At 38.6% G+C, this 14,003-nt stretch overlaps 1 protein-coding gene and 1 long non-coding RNA gene across 5 annotated transcripts in view; both read left to right on the top strand.

Annotated features, from left to right (window-relative positions):
• Positions 1 to 1,235, top strand: part of TANK (TRAF family member associated NFKB activator) — a 100,013-nt gene extending 98,778 nt beyond the window's left edge. For all 4 annotated transcript variants that reach the window (XM_077272844.1, XM_077272845.1, XM_077272842.1 and 1 more), the window contains one exon: positions 774 to 1,235. In XM_077272844.1, the coding sequence (XP_077128959.1) occupies positions 774 to 938 (165 nt within the window). In that variant the 3' untranslated portion in view covers positions 939 to 1,235. The remainder of the gene's footprint in view (positions 1 to 773) is intronic.
• A 5,497-nt stretch (positions 1,236 to 6,732) lies between these two features.
• On the top strand, positions 6,733 to 7,069 carry LOC143785992 (uncharacterized). The gene is made up of 3 exons (XR_013218191.1): positions 6,733 to 6,754; positions 6,837 to 6,915; positions 7,007 to 7,069. It is a non-coding gene; the product is annotated as an uncharacterized LOC143785992 (long non-coding RNA).
• Positions 7,070 to 14,003: the final 6,934 nt, after the last annotated feature.

The following is a 14,003-nucleotide window of genomic DNA, read 5'->3' as shown; positions in this document are numbered from 1 at the left end:
CCCATCATATACATACATGACATGGACAGCTAATAGATTTTGAGTGGTGTAATACTGCTTTTAGCCTGTAGAGGCGCTGCGCAGAAATTGAACATTAGATCTATTTAGCACAGTAGATGCTACATCATAACAAACCATATAAACACTCAAAATGCAAAAGGACAATATTGTCTATTGACTTATTTTGTTCATTTTTAGACCAAGTACTTTCTACGGATCCAAGCATAAGTCATCATAGGGCTTTCCGGTCATCCAAGTTTACTTCTGTAGCACCTGCCTCCCTGTAGAGGTGTCAAGGTCTTATTTTAACATGTACATTGCATTTATAATATCCAATCCTTTCTAGAAAATTACCGTATCTTCATTTCTAAAACTAGTAGTAAAATGATTTTAAAAAATTTGAAAAAACTACCAGAAAAAAATTATATTCTAGATCTTATGCAGGAAAGATGAGTATGTATTAAGGTATAATATAATAAATTAAATCTACAATATACATTTTTTATGACTAAAGTTAAGCCTGATAAATAAAAAAAAGGAATATAGAGGGAAAAAAATGAAAGAATTTGGGGTGAAACCTAATTTAAAAATGACAAATAATTTATTAAAAATGTGAATTTGCTCAAAACTGTTCTGAAATAGTAAAAAAATATATTAAAAATCTACAATTTTTTTATACTTATTTTTGCAATATCTTTTTTTTTTTTTTTTTTTAAATATGCTACCTATTTTTTATATATATTATAAACAAATATGTATTTTTTCTATTTTAGCCAATTTGGAAGCCATCATCGCCTCATGACAATGACCTATCAATTCTAGGAAGTGAGAAATGGGATCAGGATAACGATCACAGATGTGAATTTTGCCAAGCTGTTTTCCCACCGTCATCGGCATTAGGAGGAGATTTTCTTAGACATCTTAACACACATTTTTAAAGGACAGTCCTAAAAAAAATTCGACCCAGAACATTATTATGACGTCCGTACTTTACGCTATTCTTTCTTTCTCCTTTCTAGACCATTTTCACTGATGAATAATTATCTGGATGACTTGATTTTACTATTATATTTTTCCCGTTTGGACTGTCCCCTCGTAATAATATGTTATTATTATTTACCCCCAAAGGAATTGCATTATTTTTTTAACTTGTGCATTATGACTATACTGTAAGTTGTAATAAATTACATTTTAATAGTTACCATAAAACTTAAGTATGTGACAATATTGGGCAATTTACTGTGTGTGTGTTTTATTTATGTTATTTGCAAATTTTTGTAAAAACAAAATTTCTCAAAAGTTTTTTTAATTAGACTCAGTGGGTAAGAATTTATCAGACGGCCATTTAGTAAGTACAGCCGGCTGGAATAAGTTACACCAAACTTATCAAGAGGTACACACCCCCCAATAAATCTAACATGTTTTTGGGCTGTCCGTGCACCCGAAAAAGAAATCTAAGCAGGTCACGAACTAGTGTAGATTTCGGCTACAATGTACAACTTTTTTTCTGCCATACAATATAATAAAAAAGTTGCGTATTTACTAGACCACACCCCCTTTAAACAAGTTCCGCCCACTTTAAAAACCATTCTGGGGGGCGACGTGAAAAAAAAAAAAATCACTAGTTTTGTGGCTACAAATTTTGTTACTTTTTGACACCATGACAACATGATACATTTCTTCCGGTATGTTTGTTCGCCCTGCAAAAGTTGTGCTTCTTCAGACTTTTTCCGGACTTTTTTGTTGCATTTTTTCCAGCATTTTTTTCTTTACAAACTTTTTTTGTTTTGTTATTTTTTTTGTTATATTTTTTTTATAGACTCATGCTTTTTTTTTTTTTTTTTTTTACTATGGGAGAATGTAATACATTTTAATGAAAAAAAGGCAAAAAAAAAAATAAGCCAGGAACCTAAAGACGTGGAAAAAAACATAGCAGAAAAAACATTGTATACTTGTAGTGCTTTTCACAGTTTGCTATTGATTCATGACCAACATCTGGCGGCAGCTTTTTGTGCAGCATCATGTAAAGCCACGTCAATCTTTTCCCTAAATACTAAACATATCATCTTAACCATTTACAAAAACAGAATCCTATTTTTTTCCATTTAGAAAAAAAAAACAAAAAAACAGAGAGAAAAGATTTCATGTACACATAAAGTGATAAATCACTTAAGCAACAAACTAACAGAATTCCTGCGTTTTAGCACTCGCCGCTACCTTATATACTAAGCTAAAATGCGAGGAGTAGATGCTTCCTTTATTATAAATACGTGATACAAACGTAATCAAATGTGTAAATGAAGAGAAAATTGGATAAAGTTACTTGTATCCTGCATAAAACATTTTTCTACCCTATTAATACATGGAAAATATATGTATTTAAGCAGTATACTATATGTATTATATTCTGCAAATGTTGTATAAAGCTGTATGTTTTATTAATGCTACACCTCAGAAAGAAAAAATGAAAAATTTCATATTTATATTTTCAGTAATTATTTCCATGTACTGTTATTTTAAGCAATGCATTAAATTGGATTTTTTAAATGACGAAGAGAAAAATATTATTTTTTTATTTTTTATTATTTTGCTTCTGCCAATATTTTAATTTGTTAATTCATTATTATTAGGCACAAACAATATTTAAAATTGATGTAAAAATGTACTTTAGAAAAAAATACCCCACTGACAAAAAGGAATATATGTATATAATATTTTCTATACTTAATCAATTCTGTGAATGTCCAAGTAGTAAAGAATAATGAGAACCACTGCGCATCCCAAAAGCAATAAAATGAGCAGAAAAAAACTGGACTTACTGGATAAGGAATTAAATGAATAGGAATAAAAGCCTTCAGTTCCCTTGGAGGTGGAGTGGAACCTGTTTGCGGTATATAACTGAAAAGAATATCATACAATAAATGTGATATAGATACAATAGTGCAGATGCTGTAATAGAGGATATTGAATACACACTTACTTATTATAAAGGGCTTGTATCTGCTATACTGTAAAAGTGTTCTTGTGTTGGTGCTGCTAGTCCTCCTTTCCCCAAGCTTAAAGCATGTTTGCTAAGGAGGAATAGGGTATTACGTATTGCAAAGTATTAACATACACCTTCCACCTATTGTTGGTATAATTTGAGACTACTTACTGCCTGTATGTGGGTTTGGTGGCTGCATCGATGGTGCTGGCTAGCCGTATTGTGGTTTAGCCAGTGCAGATATTCCTAGAGTCAGTGCCTTTCGGTATGGTAGCGCTGGCTAGGTCCGATAATTGGTGGTGCAGGGTGACAGCAGAAGTTTTCTGCAAAAGCGTGTTCTAGCAATCTATCATAACAAAAAAGACCTTATCCTGAAGCATATACCGCTGCCGGTAGCAGAGAGATAAGGTTGTGCGTTCACTCACCAGGTTTTACTGGGGTCAGTGCTTGTAAATATGGGAGCGCTGTTTAGATCCGGCAGTGGTGGTGCAGGGTGATAGCAGGGGTTTCCTGCAGAAGCGCGATCTGGCGGGAGCGCAGGAGCGCGGGAGATCACCAGCGCCTCGCGTGCCCCGGCCGGAAGCAATGCTGAGGACGCGGCGGTGATTGGGGGGCGGAGCTGTGGTGACGTCACACAGAGTAAGGACGGGAGCGTGGTGGAGACAAGCTGCCTACGCGTTTCGAGGGTTAGCTTCCCTCTTCGTCAGGGCTATGTCTCCACCATAGGGGTCCGTCCTTAAATAGTCGCCTGATTGCTGGATGAGCTTCCCTGGAACCCCTGATTGGTAAATCGCACCATAATTAAAATTGATTGGCCGCATTAAGCAATCCCTGATTGTCAATTATCCTTGGATTTTGGGCTGGAATACCGAATGGTACATTATTAATATAAATATGAAGAATGCCGTTGGTCACCGTGAGCTGGAATAGTAAAAGGAACCCTGGGCTCGGTAAAACCTAATCATTAGATACTCTTACAGATATCATTAGATTATTACATAGGTAAAAGAGGGGGAGGGGGAGGGGGAAAAAAAGGGGGGACCTTTATTAATTTGTGCTTAGAAGATATATTATGCTTAGAGGAAAATTATGTAAATGTTAAAAATATATATTTTTATTACTATTTCATTAAAAGAGGAGGATAAAATCAAACAAGAAGTCTTAATAAAATACGTATAAATCTGAATATAAATATAATAAAAATAAAATTAAATAGTATAGAAGATAAAAAGAGCCAAACATCACATCTGGCCATCCCTGATATTAATTTATTTATTGATTACAGCCTAAGGGGATTAACCAGGTTTGATATGAATAAAAAATATTATTTAGTAGTCCCAGCTATAGTCATATAAATAACTAATACAAATGCTAAAAAATGCTATAAAAATATATATACACACACTTATAATGTATAGCTGGGGACGGTAATGATCTCCAACCACACAATCCACCTGTATATCTACGTAGAGCAAATAGGGCAAGTCCCAATAATAACGCAATTCCATTCAGGCCATAGGCGTTTCAAAAATATTATTAACAAACACTGGCCCATTTTGAAAGGGGATAAGTGCATTGGCAATCTGTTACCCACAAAACCCAAGTTCGTTTACACAAAGGCACAAAACTTGGGACTCTTACTGGCACCAACCACGAAATCTATACTTCCCATGCAAAACCCTAAAAAACAGACATATCTTACCAATTCAATAGCGAAACCACAAGGCTTTATGCCATATGGCAAATGTGCATGCTGTAGACGAGTCCCTAGTAAGAAAGTGATTCGCACTAGTTTTAAGGACGCCAATGAAGTTAGTGAATTTGCTATCCATGACTATATCACTTGCCAGACCTCAGGGGTCATCTATATATTGAAATGCCCGTGTGGAAAGATCTATGTAGGTCGGACAAAAAGAAGACTATCAGACAGGATTAATGAACATTTTAATAATATTAGTAAGGGGTTTATCGGACATCCATTATCTCGTCATTATTTTGAACAACATAATCACTCCCTTTTTGGGACATCCTTTTGGGGCATCCAAGTGGTCCCACGCAATTCCCGAGGGGGGGACTACATTAAGGCCATGTCTCGGGTTGAGTCCAGGTGGATATTCACCTTAGATAGTCTGGCTCCGACTGGCCTAAACCAGGAAATCGAACTATACGCCTTTTGAAATAACTTCCTTCAATCCCAAGCCCCCCCTCCCTATACCAAATCCCCTCCAACCCCCAACCCCCCCCCCTTTTTTTCCCCCCCTCTTCTTTCCTCACAATCCCATCACGCAGAGCAGAGTAACGTAGATATACAGGTGGATTGTGTGGTTGGAGATCATTACCGTCCCCAGCTATACATTATAAGTGTGTCTATATATATTTTTATAGCATTTTTTAGCATTTGTATTAGTTATTTATATGACTATAGCTGGGACTACTAAATAATATTTTTTATTCATATCAAACCTGGTTAATCCCCTTAGGCTGTAATCAATAAATAAATTAATATCAGGGATGGCCAGATGTGATGTTTGGCTCTTTTTATCTTCTATACTATTTAATTTTATTTTTATTATATTTATATTCAGATTTATACGTATTTTATTAAGACTTCTTGTTTGATTTTATCCTCCTCTTTTAATGAAATAGTAATAAAAATATATATTTTTAACATTTACATAATTTTCCTCTAAGCATAATATATCTTCTAAGCACAAATTAATAAAGGTCCCCCCTTTTTTTCCCCCTCCCCCTCCCCCTCTTTTACCTATGTAATAATCTAATGATATCTGTAAGAGTATCTAATGATTAGGTTTTACCGAGCCCAGGGTTCCTTTTACTATTCCAGCTCACGGTGACCAACGGCATTCTTCATATTTATATTAATAATGTACCATTCGGTATTCCAGCCCAAAATCCAAGGATAATTGACAATCAGGGATTGCTTAATGCGGCCAATCAATTTTAATTATGGTGCGATTTACCAATCAGGGGTTCCAGGGAAGCTCATCCAGCAATCAGGCGACTATTTAAGGACGGACCCCTATGGTGGAGACATAGCCCTGACGAAGAGGGAAGCTAACCCTCAAAACGCGTAGGCAGCTTGTCTCCACCACGCTCCCGTCCTTACTCTGTGTGACGTCACCACAGCTCCGCCCCCCAATCACCGCCGCGTCCTCAGCATTGCTTCCGGCCGGGGCACGCGAGGCGCTGGTGATCTCCCGCGCTCCTGCGCTCCCACCAGATCGCGCTTCTGCAGGAAACCCCTGCTATCACCCTGCACCACCACTGCCGGATCTAAACAGCGCTCCCATATTTACAAGCACTGACCCCAGTAAAACCTGGTGAGTGAACGCACAACCTTATCTCTCTGCTACCGGCAGCGGTATATGCTTCAGGATAAGGTCTTTTTTGTTATGATAGATTGCTAGAACACGCTTTTGCAGAAAACTTCTGCTGTCACCCTGCACCACCAATTATCGGACCTAGCCAGCGCTACCATACCGAAAGGCACTGACTCTAGGAATATCTGCACTGGCTAAACCACAATACGGCTAGCCAGCACCATCGATGCAGCCACCAAACCCACATACAGGCAGTAAGTAGTCTCAAATTATACCAACAATAGGTGGAAGGTGTATGTTAATACTTTGCAATACGTAATACCCTATTCCTCCTTAGCAAACATGCTTTAAGCTTGGGGAAAGGAGGACTAGCAGCACCAACACAAGAACACACTTTTACAGTATAGCAGATACAAGCCCTTTATAATAAGTAAGTGTGTATTCAATATCCTCTATTACAGCATCTGCACTATTGTATCTATATCACATTTATTGTATGATATTCTTTTCAGTTATATACCGCAAACAGGTTCCACTCCACCTCCAAGGGAACTCAAGGCTTTTATTCCTATTCATTTAATTCCTTATCCAGTAAGTCCAGTTTTTTTCTGCTCATTTTATTGCTTTTGGGATGCGCAGTGGTTCTCATTATTCTTTACTACTTGGTTGTTCTCTTTAACAGGATCGGCACAGAGCCTGTTGCAACCACTTGCAGCTCCCGCAGCAATCTACTCTACCCTTTCAGGTGATTAGGCGCCAGTATACATATTCTATATTAATTCTGTGAATGTATTAATCTTAGTATGGACAAATTTATAATATTATTTTATTGATTTTTATATTTTTTTATTCATTCTATTTGTTTGTTATAATCATTCATTTTATCTATGTGTAAGTGCATAGACATATATTATTTATATTTTTAATATGCATATATATATACACACATATTTACACATATATACGGTATATATACAGCTCTGGCAAAAATTAAGAGACCACTGCAAAATGTTCAGTTTGTCTGATTTTTCTCTTTATAGGTATATTTTTGAGAAAATGTAAATTGTTGTTTTATTCTATAAACTACAGACAACATGTCTCCGAATTTCCAAGCAATAAATGTTGCATTTATTTTCTGAAAATGAGAAATGGCAAAATAACAAAAAATGCATTGCTTGCAGACCTCAAATAATGCAAAAAAAACAAGCTCGTAATCATTTAGAAACAACAATACTAATGTTTTAATGCAGGAAGAGTTCAGAAATCAATATTTTGTGGAATAACCATGATGCTTAATCCCAGCTTTCATGCGTCTTGGCATGCTTTCCGCCAGTCTTTGACACTGCTCCTGGTGCAAAAAATGTAAGCGGTTCTTCTTTGTTTGATGGCTTGTGACTATCCATCTTCCTCTTGATTACAATCCAGAGGTTTTCAATGGGGTTCAGGTCTGGAGATTGGGCTGGCCATGACAGGGTTTTGATGTGGTGGTCCTTCATCCACACCCTGATTGACCTAGCTGTTTGGCATGGTGCATTGTCCTGCTGGAAAAACCAGTCCACAGAGTTGGGGAACATTGCCTGAGCAGAATGAATCAACTGTTTTTCCAGGATAACCTTGTGTGCTGCTTGATTCATATGTCCTTTGCAAAGAACAACTTTCCCAATCCCTGCCTTGCTGAAGCATCCCCGGATCATCACCGATCCTCCACCAAATTTCATAGTGGGTGCAAGACACTGTGGCTTGTACGCCTCTGCAGGTCTCCATCTAACCATTAGACGACGAGGTGTTGATTCGGGTATGCTTCAGCAAGGCTGGAATTGGGCAGGTTAACCTTTGCGAAGGACGTATGAATCAAGCCGCGTACAAGGTTATCCTGGAAAACAATTAGTAACATAGTAACATAGTTATTAAGGTTGAAGGAAGACTTTAAGTCCATCTAGTTCAACCCACAGCCTAACCTAACATGCCCTAATTGATTCCTTCTGCTCAGACAATGTTCCCCAACTCTTGAGGACTGGTTTTTCCAGCAGGACAATGCGCCATGCCACAGTTAGGTCAATCAAGATGTGGATAAGAGACCACCACATCAAATCCCTATCACGCGCCGCCCAATCTCCAGACCTGAACCCCATTGAAAACCTCTGGAATGTAATCAAGAGGATGATGGATAGTCACAAGCCATCAAACAAAGAAGAACCGCTTACATTTTTGTACCAGGAGTGGCATAAGGTCACCCAAAAGCAGTGTGAAAGACTGGTGGAAAGCATGCCAAGACGCAATTCCACAAAATATTCTACAAAATATTGATTTCTGAACTCTTCCTGAGTCAAAACATTAATATTGTTGTTTCTAAATGATTATGAACTTGCTTTTTTGCATTATTTGAGGTCTGCAAGCAATGGATTTTTTTGGCATTTTGACCATTTCTCATTTTCAGAAAATAAATACAAAATTTATTGCTTGGAACTTCGGAGACATGTTGTCAGAAGTTTATAGAATAAAGGAACAGTTTACATTTTACTTAAAAATATACCTATAAAGAGAAAAATCAGACAAACTGAAAACTTTGCAGTGGTCTCTTAATTTTTGCCAGAGCTGTATATTTACTACATCCACACAGGACATTGCTATGACGCAGGGTAAGGTTTTAATATTACAGATAAGGTGAGACAATGCCGAATTTGGGTACACCTTGACACTGGCGGGATGGCTTTTACGCTTTTTTTTCTTTTTTAAATCAAAAACGGTGTTTACTAAGAACTCAATATTATTTTTATGCTCTATTGCTTTTACTTATTTACTTACAGCAGGGTATTTGTTTACTTTTTTCATGTGTGTGTATGTATATATATACATATATATACATATATACACTCACCGGCCACTTTATTAGGTACACCATGCTAGTAACGGGTTGGACCCCTTTTGCCTTCAGAACTGCCTCAATTCTTCGTGGCATAGATTCAACAAGGTGCTGGAAGCATTCCTCAGAGATTTTGGTCCATATTGACATGATGGCATCACACAGTTGCCGCAGATTTGTCGGCTGCACATCCCAAAGATGCTCCATACAAGGCAGGATGGATCCATGCTTTCATGTTGTTTATGCCAAATTCTGACCCTACCATCCGAATGTCGCAGCAGAAATCGAGACTCATCAGACCAAGCAATGTTTTTCCAATCTTCTACTGTCCAATTTCGATGAGCTTGTGCAAATTGTAGCCTCAGTTTCCTGTTCTTAGCTGAAAGGAGTGGTACCCGGTGTGGTCTTCTGCTGCTATAGCCCATCTGCCTCAAAGTTCGACGCACTGTGCATTCAGAGATGCTCTTAGGCCTACCTTGGTTGTAACGGGTGGCGATTTGAGTCACTGTTGCCTTTCTATCAGCTCGAACCAGTCTGCCCATTCTCCTCTGACCTCTGGCATCAACAAGGCATTTCCGCCCACAGAACTGCCGCTCACTGGATTTTTTTTCTTTTTCGGACCATTCTCTGTAAACCCTAGAGATGGTTGTGCGTGAAAATCCCAGTAGATCAGCAGTTTCTGAAATACTCAGACCAGCCCTTCTGGCACCAACAACCATGCCACGTTCAAAGGCACTCAAATCACCTTTCTTCCCCATACTGATGCTCGGTTTGAACTGCAGGAGATTGTCTTGACCATGTCTACATGCCTAAATGCACTGAGTTGCCGCCATGTGATTGGCTGATTAGAAATTAAGTGTTAACAAGAAGTTGGACAGGTGTACCTAATAAAGTGGCCAGTGAGTGTATATATTATGAACGTAAGAGAAGATGTGGAAGGCGAAGGCAACAGTGATTCCAGTGGTGATAGGAGCACTTGGAGCAGTGACCCCTATGTTGGGAAAATGGCTACAACAGATCCCAGATGCAACATCTGAGCTCTCTGTCCAGAAAAGCGCAATGCTGGGAACAGCTAAGATCCTGCGCAGAACCCTCAAACTCCCGGACCTCTGGTAGAGGACCCGAGAATGAGAAAGGACAAAAAAGACCACTCCCATTTGGGGTGAGAAGGAAGTTTTTATATATATATATATATGTGTATATATATATATATATATATATATATATATATATGTGTGTGCACATATACGTACACATATCATATACTGTATATATATATATATATATCTACAGTACAGACCAAACGTTTGGACCCACCTTCTCATTTAAAATTTTTTCTGTATTTTCATGACTATGAAAATTGTACATTCACACTGAAGGCCTCAAAACTATGAATTAACACATGTGGAATTATATACTTAACAAAAAAGTGTGAAACAACTGAAATTATGTCTTATATTCTAAGTTCTTCAAAGTTTCCACCTTTTGCTTTGATGACTGCTTTGCACACTCTTGGCATTCTCTTGATGAGCTTCAAGAGGTAGTCACCGGGAATGGTCTTCCAACAATCTTGAAGGAGTTCCCAGAGATGCTTAGCACTTGTTGGCCCTTTTGCCTTCACTCTGCGGTCCAGCTCACCCCAAACCATCTTGATTGGGTTCAGGTCTGGTGACTATGGAGGCCAGGTCATCTGGCGTAGCAGCCATCACTCTTCTTCTTGGTCAAATAGCCATTACAAAGCCTGGAGGTGTGTTTGGGGTCATTGTCCTGTTGAAAAATAAATGATGGTCCAACTAAACGCAAACCGGATGGAATAGCATGCCGCTGTAAGATGCTGTGGTAGCCATGCTGGTTCAGTATGCCTTCAATTTTTAATAAATCCCCAACAGTGTCACCAGCAAAGCACCCCCACACCATCACACCTCCTCCTCCATGCTTCACGGTGGGAACCAGGCATGTAGAGTCGATCCGTTCACCTTTTCTGTGTCGCACAAAGACACTGTGGTTGGAACCAAAGATCTCAAATTTGGACTCATCAGACAAAGCACAGATTTCCACTGGTCTAATGTCCATTCCTTGTGTTCTGTAGGCCAAACAAGTCTCTTCTGCTTGTTACCTGTCCTTAGCAGTGGTTTCCTAGCAGCTTTTTTACAATGAAGGCCTGCTGCACAAAATCTCCTCTTATCAGTTGTTGTAGAGATGTGTCTGCTGCTAGAACTCTGTGTGGCATTGACCTGGTCTCTAATCTGAGCTGCTGTTAACCTGCGATTTCTGAGGCTGGTGACTCGGATAAACTTATCCTCAGAAGCAGAGGTGACTCTTGGTCTTCCTTTCCTGGGGCGGTCCTCATGTGAGCCAGTTTCTTTGTAGCGTTTGATGGTTTTTGCCACTGCACTTGGGGACACTTTCAAAGTTTTCCCAATTTTTGGGACTGACTGACCTTCATTTCTTAAAGTAATGATGGCCACTCGTTTTTCTTTACTTAGCTGCTTTTTTCTTGCCATAATACAAATTCTAACAGTCTGTTCAGTAGGACTATCAGCTGTGTATCCACCAGACTTCTGCTCAACACAACTGATGGTCCCAACCCCATTTATAAGGCAAGAAATCCCGCTTATTAAACCTGAGAGGGCACACCTGTGAAGCGAAAACCATTCCCGCTGACTACCTCTTGAAGCTCATCAAGAGAATGCCAAGAGTGTGCAAAGCAGTCATCAAAGCAAAAGGTGGCTACTTTGAAGAACCTAGAATATAAGACATAAAAAAGTGTGAAACAACTGAAATTAAGTATATAATTCCACATGTGTTAATTCATAGTTTTGTGTTGTGAATTCCGTTCTCGGGCTCCCTCCTGTGGTCATGGGTGGTATTGTGTGAGTTTGTTCTTGGGCTCCCTCTGGTGGCCTTTAGCGATATGGCTGGGCTCAGCTGCTTCATTTCCTTCTATGCTTGGCCTATTTAACTCACCTGGACCTTCATTTGTTGCCTGCTGTCGGTGTATTCAGTCCTGATTTTCAGCTCTCCTGAATATTCCTTGTGACCAGTCTCCTGCTGGAGAAGCTAAGTTTGCTTGTTCATTTTGCTCATTATTTCCTTGAAAACGTTTCTCAGTATATGATGAGTTCAGTCCAGCTTGCTTATATGTGATTTTTTACTTGCTGGTTAGTTCTGGGGTGCAGAGTGCGCCCCTCACATCGTGAGTCGGTGTGGGGGTTCTTGTATTCTCTGCGTGGTTTATTTTTGATAGTTTTGTACTGACCGCACAGACTCCTATCTATTTTCTGTCTATCTAGTGTTAGCGGGCCTCATTTGCTAAACTTGTTTCATTTCTACGTTTGTATTTTCCCCTTAACTCACCGTTATTATTTGTGGGGGGCTGTCTATAACTTTGGGGTTATTTCTCTGAGGCAAGTGAGGTCTTTGCTTTCTCTCTAGGGGCAGTCAGTTTCTCAGGCTGTGAAGAGGCGTCTAGGTTTTTAGGTAACGCTCCACGGCTGCCTTTAGTGTGTATTGGATAGGATCAGGATTGCGGTCAGTATAGCTTCCACATCCCCAGAACTTGTCCTAACATTCTGGTTATATGTATCAGGTCAGTTTTGAGATCCTACCACCGGATCATAACAGTTTTGATGCCTTCAGTGTGAATGTACAATTTTCATAGTTATGAAAATACAGAAAAATCTTTAAATGAGAAGGTGTGTCCAAACTTTTGGTCTGTACTGTATATACACACACACATTTATATATATATATATATATATAAAACGTGTATATATATAGAGAGAGAGAGAGAGAGAAAGCCTAAAATAAAACAAAATGAGCAAATATCCTGTGGGAAATAAATAAATCATAATAGAGCATGTAAATAACATAAGATGCTTAATTTTCTGTAGCTATATATGGCACTCCGTGTAGGAATGAATACAGTCCTCGAATAGGGGTCCAATCCACATATAAGCATGAGAAAACTTGGCACTCAATTTTTGCAGTAAAGTGAACATAAAGTTTTAATGGCAATTCAAAAATAATCACGTTTCAGTCACAATCTGGCCCTGATTGTCACAATGTAAGAGGGTCTTATGGCGATAAAGCAGTGCTGTGGAAATGCGTCATAGACCGGGTATTCTCTTATATTAGGTACCTGGTTAACATAATTTTGATCAAAAAGAGTAAAAGCCATCCCCACCACGTCAAGGTGACCCTATTTTGGGCTGGTCCTAAAATCTAGTATTAAACCTTACCATATGTCAGTTGAAGTAAATGTGAATATATATATATATATATATATATATATATATATATATATATATATATATATAAAATATATATACATAAAAAAGAGAATGCATGTATATGCTTGTGTATAATAAATATATATATATATATATACACTCACCGGCCACTTTATTAGGTACACCATGCTAGTAACAGGTTGGACCCCTTTTGCCTTCAGAACTGCCTCAATTCTTCGTGGCATAGATTCAACAAGGTGCTGGAAGCATTCCTCAGAGATTTTGGTCCATATTGACATGATGGCATCACACAGTTGCCGCAGATTTGTCGGCTGCACATCCCAAAGATGCTCCATACAAGGCAGGATGGATCCATGCTTTCATGTTGTTTACGTCAAATTCTGACCCTACCATCCGAATGTCGCAGCAGAAATCGAGACTCATCAGACCAAGCAACGTTTTTCCAATCTTCTACTGTCCAATTTCGATGAGCTTGTGCAAATTGTAGCCTCAGTTTCCTGTTCTTAGCTGAAAGGAGTGGTACCCGGTGTGGTCTTCTGCTGCTGTAGCCCATCTGCCTCAAA

This window comes from Ranitomeya variabilis, chromosome 7, assembly GCF_051348905.1.
Source record: "Ranitomeya variabilis isolate aRanVar5 chromosome 7, aRanVar5.hap1, whole genome shotgun sequence".
NCBI lineage: Eukaryota > Metazoa > Chordata > Amphibia > Anura > Dendrobatidae > Ranitomeya > Ranitomeya variabilis.
Note: the sequence above shows the minus strand (reverse complement) of the source record. Positions and strands in the feature narration are given on the sequence as shown.